At 40.0% G+C, this 13,786-nt stretch overlaps 1 protein-coding gene across 2 annotated transcripts in view; it reads right to left on the minus strand.

The window, feature by feature from the left end:
* GMPS (guanosine monophosphate synthase) overlaps positions 1–4,415 on the minus strand; it is a 43,346-nt gene extending 38,931 nt beyond the window's left edge. Inside the window, exon 1 of one of the 2 annotated variants that reach the window (XM_034439155.3) lies at positions 4,236–4,415. In XM_034439155.3, the coding sequence (XP_034295046.1) occupies positions 4,236–4,274 (39 nt within the window). In that variant the 5' untranslated portion in view covers positions 4,275–4,415. Of the gene's footprint in view, positions 1–2,131; positions 2,529–4,235 lie in introns of those variants that run through there. The other variant, XM_034439156.3, reaches the window with a different exon arrangement.
* Between the last annotated feature and the right edge of the window lie 9,371 nt (positions 4,416–13,786).

The following is a 13,786-nucleotide window of genomic DNA, read 5'->3' on the forward strand; positions in this document are numbered from 1 at the left end:
ATCCAAGAATAAAGTGAAATTCTGTGGTGAATACAGAACTCTGTAATACTGGCAAGATGCTTAAATAAATAAATAAGGCGCTTAAAAGGAATAGTTAACACCAAGTAAGACAAGTGTCTTTTCCCTACAGTGGCTCTCAATACCAATGTTGTGGTTTGAGAATTATTCTTGCCATCATCTGAAATTCTTACATCAAGTCTGTTTTCCATAAAGAGCCAAGAAAATACATATAAAACATTTATGCTGTCAACTCCATAAGAGATTTTTAAAGAGACATTGATTTTAACACTAGCAGAATGACTCTTCTTTTTGACAGCCATATTCCCAGTTACAATTTAAAATCATATAAACTAGTCTGTATGTAGCAAAAGAACATGTATAATGCTAGGTTTAGAGAGAAACATCTAATTCTAGTTGCAAATATTATTTGTATCACGAGCCAGAAAAATATATTTAACTTCAAAAATACACTCCAAAGAACACAGGAGCCTCAGAATTCATTCTAAATAAGATGCACTAAAAAAAGATGTAGCTTGCTATTTTATCCACCATCATTCATTCTGGTACTCTAATGCTTTTGTGACTAAATCAAATCTCATTAACACAAGAGTTTTGAATCAAGTTAACTAACAATAGATAACTTTGTTGTCATTTTTTACTGTGAGCACACTGGCCCACATTAAAAATAAAACTACGCCATTCATGTTATTTTCCCAATTATTTTCTCATAAAAAGTTCTTCTGAGGAGGTTCTGAATCTGTGCAAAACAAACCTGCATTTGGCTGGCCGAGTGTACTTCTTTTTGACTTTGATCTAATGGTTGCTCAGACATAACAGATTTTGAAAACTCTGGAAATGGCAGTGTTTGAGGAGATAAAGAGATTTGTGATATACTGTAACTGTTAAAATCCAACTGTGAAAAAAGTTTTTCTTTTCATTGACCTGAACAAACACGTTTTATCTTATTTCATTAAACTACAGCAAGGACACAACTGCGGCACCAAAGATACCCATTACCAAAACATTTTCTTTTTTCAAGGTGAGAAACTTGAAAACACTGAACTAAGAAAACTACGCTTCAAAGACCAAGTATACGTTTAAACTGAATATGTGTGCTTTGGGGAAGAGTCCAGGGCGATCCCTTTGATTACCTCAATAAACAAAAGTTTAAGAAGCCTGAGGAAAACTGACATGCTTTCCTGGATTTGCCCCAAACCCGAGAACTTCATACCAGCATTCTTTGGAAAAGAAGAACTTACTGGTTTAGTTTGTAGATACGAGGAGGAACTAACTTATAATAACTTCAACTGAGGGGGGAGAAAATAAGGCTTTAAAAAGGCAGGCAGGCAGGCGGGCGGGGGCGGGGAAACCCGTAACAAACAGTCGGCGATTGAAGTAAGTAGCAACGACTCGAAAGTGAGACTTATCTCTCCATTTCCTTACTCTCCCCGCCACCCACCCTCGCCTTTTCTCTTTCTCTTTCTCTCTAGCCAGGCGCAAAAAGGGGAGAGAAGGGCCACGAGGCTGCCAGGCGTGTCTGGAGCAGGCTCAAGCCACGCGGGACCGCGGGGAGTGTGGGGGGAGGAGGCAGCGGGAATGTATATGCTCGAAGGGGAAAGGACCGCCACCGAGCGGCAGACTTCCAGGCCGGGCGCTCTCCTCTTTCTCCCCGGTGCCCGGGGTTTGGGGAGGTGGGGTGGAGAGAGCCAAGTGCCAGTCACCCTTCTTCGTGCCTCTCCTTCCTCATCCCTCCGCCCTCTTTCCCATGTGCCCGGCATGAAGCCTCCTCCCGCCGAGGAGGGAGGAGAGGAGTGGGGGGGGGGGGAGAAGAGAAGGGCCAAAAGGAAATGCCGCCGCTGGGAATGGGGATTGGAAGGGGGAGGGGGGGGACGCGCGAAACGAAAGCCTGCTGCTGTTGCAGACGAAGCCCGGGGAGGGGGGGTAATGGGGGGAGGCAAGTCTGCCCTTGCCACCGGCTCCCGCCTCTTCTCCCACGCACAAAGCTCCCGGAGGAAGGTGGCAGGCCAGGGAAGGCACCGCGCGCTTCGCTGCGAGGCTGGCTTCCCCCCACACCGCCCGCCCGCCTTCTCCCCTCTCATCTTGCCGTCCCTTCCGCCGGCGCGGCACTGACCTTGGCTTCTCCATTGCACAGAGCCATAGAGCCGGCCGGAGACAAACACCCAGACTGGGGTGGGGGTTGGGGGGGTGGGGGAAACGAGAAGGACGAGCGAGCTCTCCGCGCCCCTTCCTCCGCCTGAGCCGAACCCAGCAGGGCGACAGTCGAAGCTGCCGCGGACGAGCCGCTAACGCCGCTCCTGGTTCTGGTCTCCGCCGCCGAGATGAGCTAATCCCGCCGCCCGCCCCGAGAAGACGCGCCTCCCGCGAGGAGGAGCCCGGTCCCCGCGACCCGCCTTCTTCGGGGCCGACCGGGCGTGCGAGAGAGACAGAGAGAGTGAGTACGGCTGGCGGCCGCGCGCGGAGCCCGCCTACTGACGACCGACCGAGGCGCCACAGAGGAGGAGGGAAATGAATACATAATACGCTGCTTCCTGGAAGTCTTTTTCAGCGGGAAAGGCGAAAGGAGGAGGAGGAGCAGAATAAACATTTTGTTTTGTTCTTTCAAGGGGGATCCTGGAAGGAGCAGCCGCGGGGTGAAGAACCGACGACACCCAGCGCTCTCCTTAACTCCCTATCCCGTTTTCCAAAAGGCTCCTAAAACGGGCCTGAAAAATAACGAGTACCCGTGATTGGAACTGTCAAAGAGAGACTGGGACATGCAACAAGAAGCCTTGCATCTTTCCAGTGGCTGCAATATTCTGCCCTCAGTTGAATAACGGGGTACTTTTTTTTTCTGAGTAACCATGAGGAAAAGGAGGAAAGAGGAATGCCTGCGAAAATTTAATTCCCCGACTTCTCAGGTCTCTCTTTTTGTCAGGGTCAGATGTTTTCCCTCTCTATTCAACTATTTTGTTCTCTTAAGGTAGAAGTTTCCCTAAGTACAATGGAAGCTGGTCATAGCATAGAAACTAATGCAAAAGAAACAGTTCTGAATTTAAACTCCTAACTTTCTTCTGATTTAGGAAAATTATCTCAAAAATTATTACTACCTTTTTTACCCTTCAGATAAGCAGTAGAATAGACCAAAAATAGGACTTATTGGTCAATACCACCTTACTGGTTAATTGATCAGAAAACTGATCAAATCTCTTCTGAAATTTATGACTAAGCTATGGAACTTTGCAGGCCAGACCTGATTTCTAGCGCTTGCTATTTTAAAAGCAGGAAGCAGAACTGGTATGTAAATTATTAAATATATAGAAAACCGTATTTAATCATAAAAGTATTTAAAAATTTTCACCTTAAAATTTCCATCCCTTTCATGTAATACCATCAGATACATTTATTTAATAAAATAAATAAAATTTATTTGCTACCCGTCTTGCTGCAAGGTTCACTTCACTGTGACCTGCTCCCAAACACCAAAAAATAAATAAAATAGGTTGCCTGCATCAAAACAAAATAGAAAGGCCCTGCCCCACTGCTGAACCCAAGGGTCTTTACCTATTCTTCAGTTGCCAGCATAATTTATTTGTCCCCCATTATTCTTTGAGTTTTTCCAGTCTTTTGACTTCCCTTCAGTAGAAGAGAAGATGTTATGGGTTTTATTAACTGTAGATAAATGCTGTCAGCTAAAGAGGGAATAGTCTGATTGATACCAAAATGACTTAAATTTTGGTCACTCAAGCTGGGGATGAGATGACATAGCAGAAGATGCTGATAGAATATGGGCATATTTATCTTCAAATAGATGTAAGTGGTGGCATATCCTAAGGTAACCTTTCCCATACCTGTGCCCTCCAAGGGGGCAGTGGTCAACCAGAGGCAAATGACAACAGTAATAGTATACTTCAAGCTCCACTCCTTATATAGAAGCGTTGTGACATCACACATACTTACAAAAACAGCAAAACTTGTGGTACAGTGGCATTACTCTGCTTTTACCATTTGGACAAAAGTTTTGGATCCTATAGATGCCTCTACATAAGTTTCAAAAACTAATCTCTAGTCAATCTGATAAACAGAACTTCAAGTTATTTGAAGTCAACATTATTATCATCATCAATGGGAAACATGAAAATTGGGACCTCACCCAATGAATTCAATATTCAATATCCCAGACTGCATTTCACCTTCTTGATTAAACAACATTCTCTTATCTTATAAAAATACATTACCTTAGATGCTATCCATTTAAATAAGAAAAAAGAAACCATATTTTTGGTACTAGTGTTAAGGGCAATCTGGTCGTCTCACTGATGATGTGCCTTAGAATCAACAGTTTGATTGCCTTTCAAAGGTAAAGTGGCAAAGATCTAATGTGGCATAATGGATTGTACCACTTCAGAATCGAGGGTGGGTGGGTAGGAAAGACGCTGGTTGAAAGGTTCTAGAATCTATTCTGAGGAAGAAAAACAACAAAAGTAATTATTCATAAGTCTAAAAGCAGTATTGTATAGGAAAGAATGATGAATGACCTTCACAGAAATGCTAAATTTTTATTAGTAGAGATGGACATGGCACCAAACTAATAATTCATTCATTCATTTATTTATTTATTTTATTTTGTCGCATTTCTATGCCGCCCAACTCCCAAGGGACTCTGGGCGGCTTACAACAGAGAATTCAGGATTCGTTTCACATGGTTTACCAGGCTGAAATGAGTTTAGCTAGTTTATGGTATCAGTACAGTATATAGAAGATAGTATAATTCTATGGCATTGCTGTTTTTTTTTTTTTTTTAGGTTGGTGGATCCTCAGATATTCTTAAGGGGGTGCTAGCAAAGTTTCCTTAACACTTCATGGAGTGTCACTAACAGCTCTCCTGATTACCCTGTGCTTCACATCAATAGCAATAGCAATAGCACTTATATACCGCTTTACAGTGCTTTACAGCCCGCTCTAGGTGATTTACAGAGTCAGCATATTGCCCCCAACAATTTGGGTCCTCATTTTACCCACCTCGAAAGGATAGAAGGCTGAGTCAACCTTGAGCCTGGTGAGATTTGAACTGCCAAATTGCAATGTTCATGAAAAGTAAGATGGGTATTTTTACACTACTCCTGATGTCTGCCTGCAGATTTAACGGACAACTTCCTACTGCCCCAATATGGTCCCAGTCTGCCAGCCAAATATGAAAAGTGGTTTCCAAACTACTGTAGATATCATTTTGGTAGGTAAACAGGAGAATGTGTTCTCTAGTAGGGAACAATCTGCACATGCAACAGGTCGGTGTGTGGCAAGGTTCAACGTAGTGTGCAAATACAGCCAAATGGTATTTGCATCATTATCGCTTCTTTCACAATTCTCTGCATGTTCAGTATGAGAGTTGATTTTTGTGTCTATTGATCCCCATTTTCAACTTCCACGTTTTGCTTTAGCAACAATAGATTTTATATGTTCACCAGTACGGGAATATCTGAACCTGAGATGAAGATCTAACAAGATTTCCAATAATCAATATGCCTGTATAAGTGTAGTAGCATGTGCCTGAAGCCTATTCCTTCCTTTAGCTGAATGCAAAAAAGAAAGAGAAAGAAAGATTAAAAAATTACTTGATATGAAGGATGAAGCCAGAATAAGTTTAGAAATCAAAAACCAGACAATCGAATATTTTTCCCATTTTCTGAATGCATGTTTGTTAAACTGATGATAAACTTATTATGATGAAGGTAGTTCATTTAAGTAAAACATAGTTCACTGGTTCCATGTACCATGCAAATGCAATCAGGGAGAGCATCAGGTTGGAAGCACACTTTTCTCCCCCCCCCCCCGCAACTGTCCTTAGAAAAAGCCGTTTTTCCTATTTGGGAATCAGATTGGAAGTAATATTGGAATTTAAGAATTGGCAGTCCCAAAAGACATTCACAACTACCGGTACCTCTCCTCTTCCTTGTCACAATAGACCATGACTGGAGATCAATTATAGGTAATTGTGTGTCTTTTGCAATATTCACTTTAAGATAGGAATATATCTGTATAGTTGTATTTTCAGCTGATGTAAACCTATTCAAAAGTACATTCAATAGCTTTGACTTCAGCAGGTTTCATGTTTAACAAATTTGATTCAGTTTTGATTAACTTGGCAGGTTAACAAGGAGTGAAGTTCAAGGTTGTGTGATTGTTTCTATGAGTAATTCTACTTTTCAAAATTCACTGAGCTTAGTAAAAGAAAAACAGATTTTTCCAGCTGCAGTTACCCAAGTTACAATTTGATAGAATAGAATAGAATAGAATAGAATAGAATAGAATAGAATAGAATAGAATAGAATAGAATAGAATAGAATTCTTTATTGGCCAAGTGTGATTGGACACACAAGGAATTTGTCTTGGTGCATACGTCTCGGTGTACATAAAAGAAAAGATACATTTGTCAAGAATCATAAGGTACAACACTTAATGATAGTCATAGGGAAACAGTCAATATAAATCTTAAGGATACCAGCAACAAGGTTACAGTCATACAGTCATAAGTGGGAGGAAATGAGTGATAGGAACGATGAGAAGATTAATAGTAATGCAGACTTAGTAATTAGTTTGACAGTGTTGAGGGAATTATTTGTTTAGCAGAGTGATGGTGTTTGGGAGTCTAGTTGTTCTGGTGTGCAGTGCCCTATAGTGTCGTTTTGAGGGTAGGAGTCGAAACAGTTTATTTCCAGGATGCGAGGGGTCTGTAAATATTTCACAACCCTCTTTTTGACTCGTGCAGGTCCTCAATGGAAGGACATCATATACCTGTCTAGGACATTAGAGAGTTTTTGCCAGTAAGAAGGTAGGACTTGGCTGATATGTTACATTAACGTATAATGCATATACTTGTGTTTGCTCCATAGGCTGTGTCAATTTATTCACAGTGATATGCACACCAGTTTTAGAGGTGGACTGCTGCTGGTTTGCACCGGTTCGGGCATACCGATAGTTAAGATTATGTGCAGTTCAGGGAACCCGCAAATGTCACCACTGGCTGGCCCCTCCCCTCCCCTCTCCACCCCACCCCTCCCACTCACTCCTTATCTTGCCTTGCCTGTCTTGGCCAGTGGCTAGTCATGCCTGTGGCCCAGCTGCTCTCTGGCTCCTTCGCTCACTTGCTCAGATCACACAGTCCCCGTGGCCCAGCTGATCTCCACACCTCGCCTGTTTGCCTGCCTTCGCCACAGCCTACCACGCCAGCCACATGACCCAGCTGATCTCCGCACTTTGCCTGCTCTGCTCACCGCGGTTGCCCATGAAGGTAAGGTGCTTGGCCAAAGGGCCACCCTTGGGGTGCACATGGCAAGGTTCAGCCGCCTTTGGGGCCTGTCTCTTGCCATCCTTTCACCCACGTCGCCTGCTTACCCTCCGCCTCGGCTCAGGGACACGCACCAGTTCCTGCCTCTAGCTTTCTGCAGGGCCTCCGCCTGTATGTCGCCTGCTCACCCTCTCTGCTTCAGGTCAGTTGCTGCATTTGGGCTGCGATGGGGAGATGCACTGCTTCTGGGAGACCGCCACACTAGGGCCAAGACCGCTGCTCCTCTGTGGTGTGCGCATGCAGCCTCAGGACATCCACCCACCCAGAGCGCCGCTGCCAGGTGCTGGCCCCATTGGGGATCTGAAGGGCAGGCAGAGGTGCGTGAAAACTCTGGAGCTCACTTTTGGGATGGATCAGTTTGTCCAAGCCAGACTTTGCTTCCCAGGAAGGGCTCTTTTTCACACAGGATAACCCAGCAGCGAGGAGGAAGAGGGAGAAGGGGGTGATTGCTAGCAGAGAGAAGAGTGCTTCTGGGACAAGGGGAGCCTGGAAAAGAAAAGGCAACTTGCAAGAACAGAAGCAGGACAGCAAAGCGAGTGAGTGAACATTTGGCCTGCCGGGTGGCCTCTTTATTCCCTCTCACTCCCAAGGCAGCTGGGTAGCACCCATCTCCTCATGTGAGAAGCGACCGAAGGACCTTCTCACCAGCAGCGCTTCCCTCGTTCAGATTCCCCACCTCCTTCTGGCAGCCCTTGGCCGAATGCGGCTGCCCCACCAACCAACACCAGCTTCAGCGACACCACCACCTGCACCCAAAATCTTTCATCTTGAAATGTTTCTTGAAAGTCACCCTAAAGGGATGAGCAAAGTAGGCTCCTTATCCTACATTCTTATTAGGGGTGGTCCTCGATTTATGGCCACAACAGCCAAAATTTCCATTGCTAAGCAAGATTTAAGTGAGTTTTGCTGTGTTTTGTGATTTTCCTTGCCACCTTTAAGTGAAGTTCAGTAGTAGTAAATAAATAGAAATTGTGTCTTGTTGAGGCAGGGAGGCGGGACTAGGCATGGTGAGTGATGTCAAGTTGGCCATGCCTACCCAGTCACATGACCAACCAACCAGTCATGCCCACCTAGCCAGTCATTAAGATAGAGAACTGGTTGTTAAAAAATTTGCAGCCCACCACTGTCCAGTTTGTATGGGTGCTTAAGTATGGATATTACAGAATTACAATTCCCAGAAGCTCCAACCAGAGTACTCAATGGTAAGGAACTATAGTTCAGGCATATCTGAAGGGCTTCATATTGTACACTTATGGCTAGTGTATTGTGGGAATTCAGCTGCTTGGAGTTTCTTCAGTAACCATAGCTAAATTAACTAGTTCTGAGTTATCTGAGCCATTTTAAGACATGTTACAAGAGGAAAGAAGAGGTTTGACAACCTTCATGATTAATTACAGCATGAGGTTGAAAAGGAAAGTTCTTCAAAGGAGATAATTTTTAACAAGGTAACATTCACATTTTTCAAAAATGGACAGGTCTTGTTTCTTTTCTTTGAATTGGAGTCTTGTCAAATCTTTCCTGCATGCAGAAACATACAGCTGGGAAGGCCAGCTATGCAGCACAGTAGTCTTTAATGTGCCCCATAGTTGTGTTTTTTTGTGCTACCAGATAGGAAAAAAAGGCAGGGGGAGAAAAGAGAGAACTTGGAAGTTAGCAAAAGAAAAATGAGATGAGAACAATAAAATGACAACTGCTTTATAGTTTTTTTAATTATAGTTTTTAATTTCAAAATCTTATTTCAAATTTATCTGAACCCTTAATACCTTTCTAATTTCCTAAAACTTTGAACTTTGACTATATAAACATAGTAACTAATTCCTAGCTTGTTAAAAAAGACTCTTGTTACCAGGCACGTATTACCACATGTGGTGGACATGTGCAAAAGCAAAGACATTTTGGACAAAAATACATACATGGTTAGAAAAAATGTTAAAGCTGCATATAGATTATAAAACAAATATTTTTGTTAGGTATAGTACCAGAAAAGTATGATAAGGGGAATTTGTATTTAATACTACATATTTTAACAGCAGCAAGAATTGCATTTGCACAGTATTGGAAAAATGAGGAAACACTGAGAGAAGAAGATGTAATTAAAAAAATTATTAGACTGTGTAGAAATGAATAGACTGACATTAAAGATAAAAGAAAAAGAAGATACAGAGTGTTTTTGAACATGGGACTTGTTTTATAAATGGTTGGATAATAGAGGTAGAAATTAGGAGCTGGAAAAGTATTATTATGTAAACAAATTGACCCAGACAATACACTGTTCACAAAGCACTTATGTTATATGAAATTGTATAAATAAACTGTTAAAAAAAAGACTTAATTTTTTCTGGTTGCTTGTTTCTAAAGTATCTTGAGTCAAGCTTTCCTATGAGTGTTTTGTTCAAGAAAGAGGATTATTGCAAAGGACCAAAGGACAATTACTTGATACTTGTAAGTCAGCAATTTTATATTTGAGTTAAGAATTATTGGAGGAGTGCCATCCTCCGGCTGGAGAGACTGTGTAATCTGTCAAAGATTCCAAGAATATCTCCTGAGAAGGTCAACACAGGTTCAGATATCAATCCTTTATCTTTTATGGTAAATACAGATGCCAATATTTCATTCAGTTTATCTGCAGTCTCAGGACCTTTGTTGAATATTCTTGAATATCCACTCTTGATGGCCCAATTTCTACCTTGCCTGTTTTTTTTCATTAAATATATTAAAGGAAGCAACTGTTTTCCTTTATTTTTTTTTTGCAATAGTCTCTTCAAATACTTTTTCCGCATTCCACATTATCATGGTTACTTTTCTTTGTGCCCCATTTTGTTCTCTTTGTTAGAATTGGTATACAGTTCCTTCCATTTCTCTTTAACTTTTACAGTTTCTGAACACTGCTAGAAAAACATGCTGGTTTCTTTCCAGACTTGGTTAACATTATTTTTACTCCATGGAATGCCATCCGTCAATTATCAATCATCAATCCCAAGAATCAAGCTGGCAAAATTTTCATTGTATAACACCCTGTCAATAGTGACTAAAATATGTTGTTTTAACATAAAACGGCTCAAAATTGAGAATTTTAAGCACTACAATATTAAAACTACACACAGATTTAACTGATAACCCTTAGTAATCAGCCAGATGGAAACTAATTTATGAATAATGACTTCTTGAGTATGCACTTTAATTCTGTGGCAATTTTCTTTGCAGGAAAGTTCGTTGTCTCATTGGCTTTTGTCTTTCGATAAAACATCAGTAATCTGGAAACTTCAGAAGTTCTACTTTGGTAGCTTGGATGGATACTCCATAGGCATCTTTTCCAAACCACAACAATGCTAAAAGGATGAACAGTGCAATGTGACATGACAACTTAAATTTTAACCTTCAGTAGTAGCATTGTAAGTTGTGGAATTTTTTGCTGGTCCCCTTATACCCCACATTCCTTATCGATGTCCACGTCTTTGAGCAGTAATAGAAACACTCCCTGCATCATTTCACAAATATTCTTAACTGACTGTTTCTATATCCCATCTATGTCTTATGTGAATCCAGTCTTTTTTGACATTGCTGTGGAGGTTTTTGCTCATGGGAAATTGATAAACATTATGTCTCTGTTATATCCAAATACCCCTGGTGACAAATATTGATTTTATGTTACATAAATTGCTATTGTGCGCTTTAAAAAGGATGACTTCAGAGTATTGAGTAAAATAAACAATCACATAAGAATGCCTCGTTTAAAAAAAAATCTATTGCCTCCTTGAGATCATAGATTTTTTTAAGATTATTCAGAATTTATATAGAACATCCAATAACAAAAAATACTTGAAACTAAAATATCAAAAGGAAACTGTGTATGTAATTGCCTTCTAACATGGAGAAAATCAATCAGGATCTAATTATACTTGCAATCTCACTACAGTGATCATGACTGGATAATATTTTACCATGCTGGAGGTGGCTGTTGAATTGATGAGACTCCCACCTTCCCTCCCCTTGCTCTCTGCTCTCCATCCGTCCATCTTTTTATCATATTGATATATTCTCATTTGAGTTCTTTTTCATTGTTTATTTCATTGTTCTTTTATTTTACTTCTCTTCTATTTACACTCCTTTCATTTTCTTCCTTTTTGATATTGTAAGCTCCCTCCCTAGAGAAGCCCCATGTCGAGATAGGCAGCAAATAAATTTAACAAATGAATAACAAATTTATCAAGAAGTATCATATTAATTCAGAATAGACAGTGGACAGCTCAACAGAACTTGTGATGTTGATTCAGTGACATCTTTCCTAGGTTGTCAGGATATAGTTAAACTCATTTTACGTACCATATGTATGTGTGCATTTGACTTCTGGTGACTGCTTGACCTAGTCTGGGGAATTTTCTTGGCAAGATTTTCAGAAGTGCTTTTCCATTATCCGTTTTAAGATATTAAAATGTCTTGTCCTCAAATGCATGGATCCAAGAGAAGGTGTATTATATGACATCTGAGGAAGAAATTCTAGCACATAACTCTTCCCTTTTGTAGCATAAAACAACTATATATTAAATAACTAGTATTTGACTGTCTAGTAATGATACAGAAAGCCAGCTACTTCATACAGGAACATTACTCAGCACTGACCCCCAATTTCTTATACTCATATATTTTTTCATTATATACATGTAAATATTTTATCTTTAAAATATAAGCACCCTGGTATATAGCATTTCTTTTATATATACCTTAGAATGGCAATTATATGTTTGACAAAACAGAGTTTTTTGAGTATATCTTTTAAATTGTCACTGTTATGATATGATTGTAATAATCTGTTCAGTATCTCCCTTCTCGTGTACCCATATGCTTTTATATATATCTAACAATGTATTATTTATATTTAGAAGACGGTCTCTTTGTTAGTGCTTGTGATCAAGGATTATTTAAAATATTCTTATAACTCACTGTTTTCAAACTTGGCTTAAGATGTGTGAAAGTCAACCAACAGAATTGCCCAGCAGCATGAAAAACAACAAAATTGATATCATTTCCCATATGTGAAAGAAATGTTTTTAGAAAACTACAATTCTGTCTTCCAAATTAGGATTTTAATTCTCTCTGAGTCTCACTGAACTCAGCAAGACTTACCCCCAGTTACGTGGATAGGTATAAATTTGTTCTGACAAGTATTTAGCAATTTGCACTGGAGAATTCACTAGTCACAAAATTAATGTCTGATCCTTTTCTTTCATATTAATGTATTCTGGAAACAAAAGCCATGCAAGTTAGCAAATGCAGCACTATTTACTGAGAACCCAATTTCCATACCTAACATGAAATATGGAAATTGTGTTCAGTGGCTTATCTCCTAGCTTAATTAATCACTATATTGTTTCACTTCGGAAATTACATTTAATTTATATCAGAGCGGCCTTCTCTGAGAGTAATATTTTTGGATAGTTTAATTTAGAAGGAAGTCCTAATCCAAACACCTGATATGACTCTCATTTACAGATTTAAATTAAATGATTAAACTGTTATCTGAGCTTTATCTTTCTTTACATAATAAACAGACTAGCTTCATATAAACTGCTAAATCAGAGTGTGTTGTATTGTATTAACCAAGAAAATATGTATAACAAAGATAAGCCTCTTACATTCAAACATAAATTCTATTTATTCTGATAGTGCTTAACTCCTGGAAAAATGCAAAATATATTGTACTTCCCTCCAAATAAGGCATGGCATATTTACCAGTAGTTAACAATCATGCTGTACTCAATTAACTTGGATTCTCTAAACTAGTTTCAAGCAACTCTAGCAACTTTAATATATGTAGATTTCAACTCCCAGAATTCCCCAGGTGACATACTAGTTGGTGAAATCTGGGAGTTGAAGTCCACATTCTTAAAGTTGTGTTCCTACAAGATACTACACTGAAGCATGATAGTCTACTTGGTGGTTTAACATATTGCCCAAGTACAAACTCTCTGCAATTCTAAGCAGATTGTGAAAAAAGTGGGAATCAAAACTATAAAAACCACCTCAAAACAAATGGTGAATACAGTCTAGTTGATTAAATGCAACAGTGGAATGACTTTATTATGATTCTGGAGAAAGACACAAGAGCTTATGCGCACCTGAGAATAACCCCTAGTGGAATGACTCAATGGGACTTGCTTCTATAACATATATTTAAAAAGCTGTGAGATAGTATTCCATATCCAGTGCTCTCAGGAACTGCCTGAAATCCCCATCCTCCACAGAAAAGGGCTACTGCTTGATGAGGGGTATTTCAATTCAGCACCTCCTGAGGATAGTAAATTTGCTATGACTGCTTTAACAAAACAAAATTAAGCTAGCAGGTTGCAATATCACCCCAGAAATAAGCAATATACTAATAAATTACTTCTTCATTTGTTAAGATTATAGGAGTATAAGTCATCACGATTCAAACATTACTGA

The sequence above is a fragment of the Pantherophis guttatus genome, chromosome 6 (genome assembly GCF_059756535.1).
Source record: "Pantherophis guttatus breed Tessera chromosome 6, ASM5975653v1, whole genome shotgun sequence".
NCBI lineage: Eukaryota > Metazoa > Chordata > Lepidosauria > Squamata > Colubridae > Pantherophis > Pantherophis guttatus.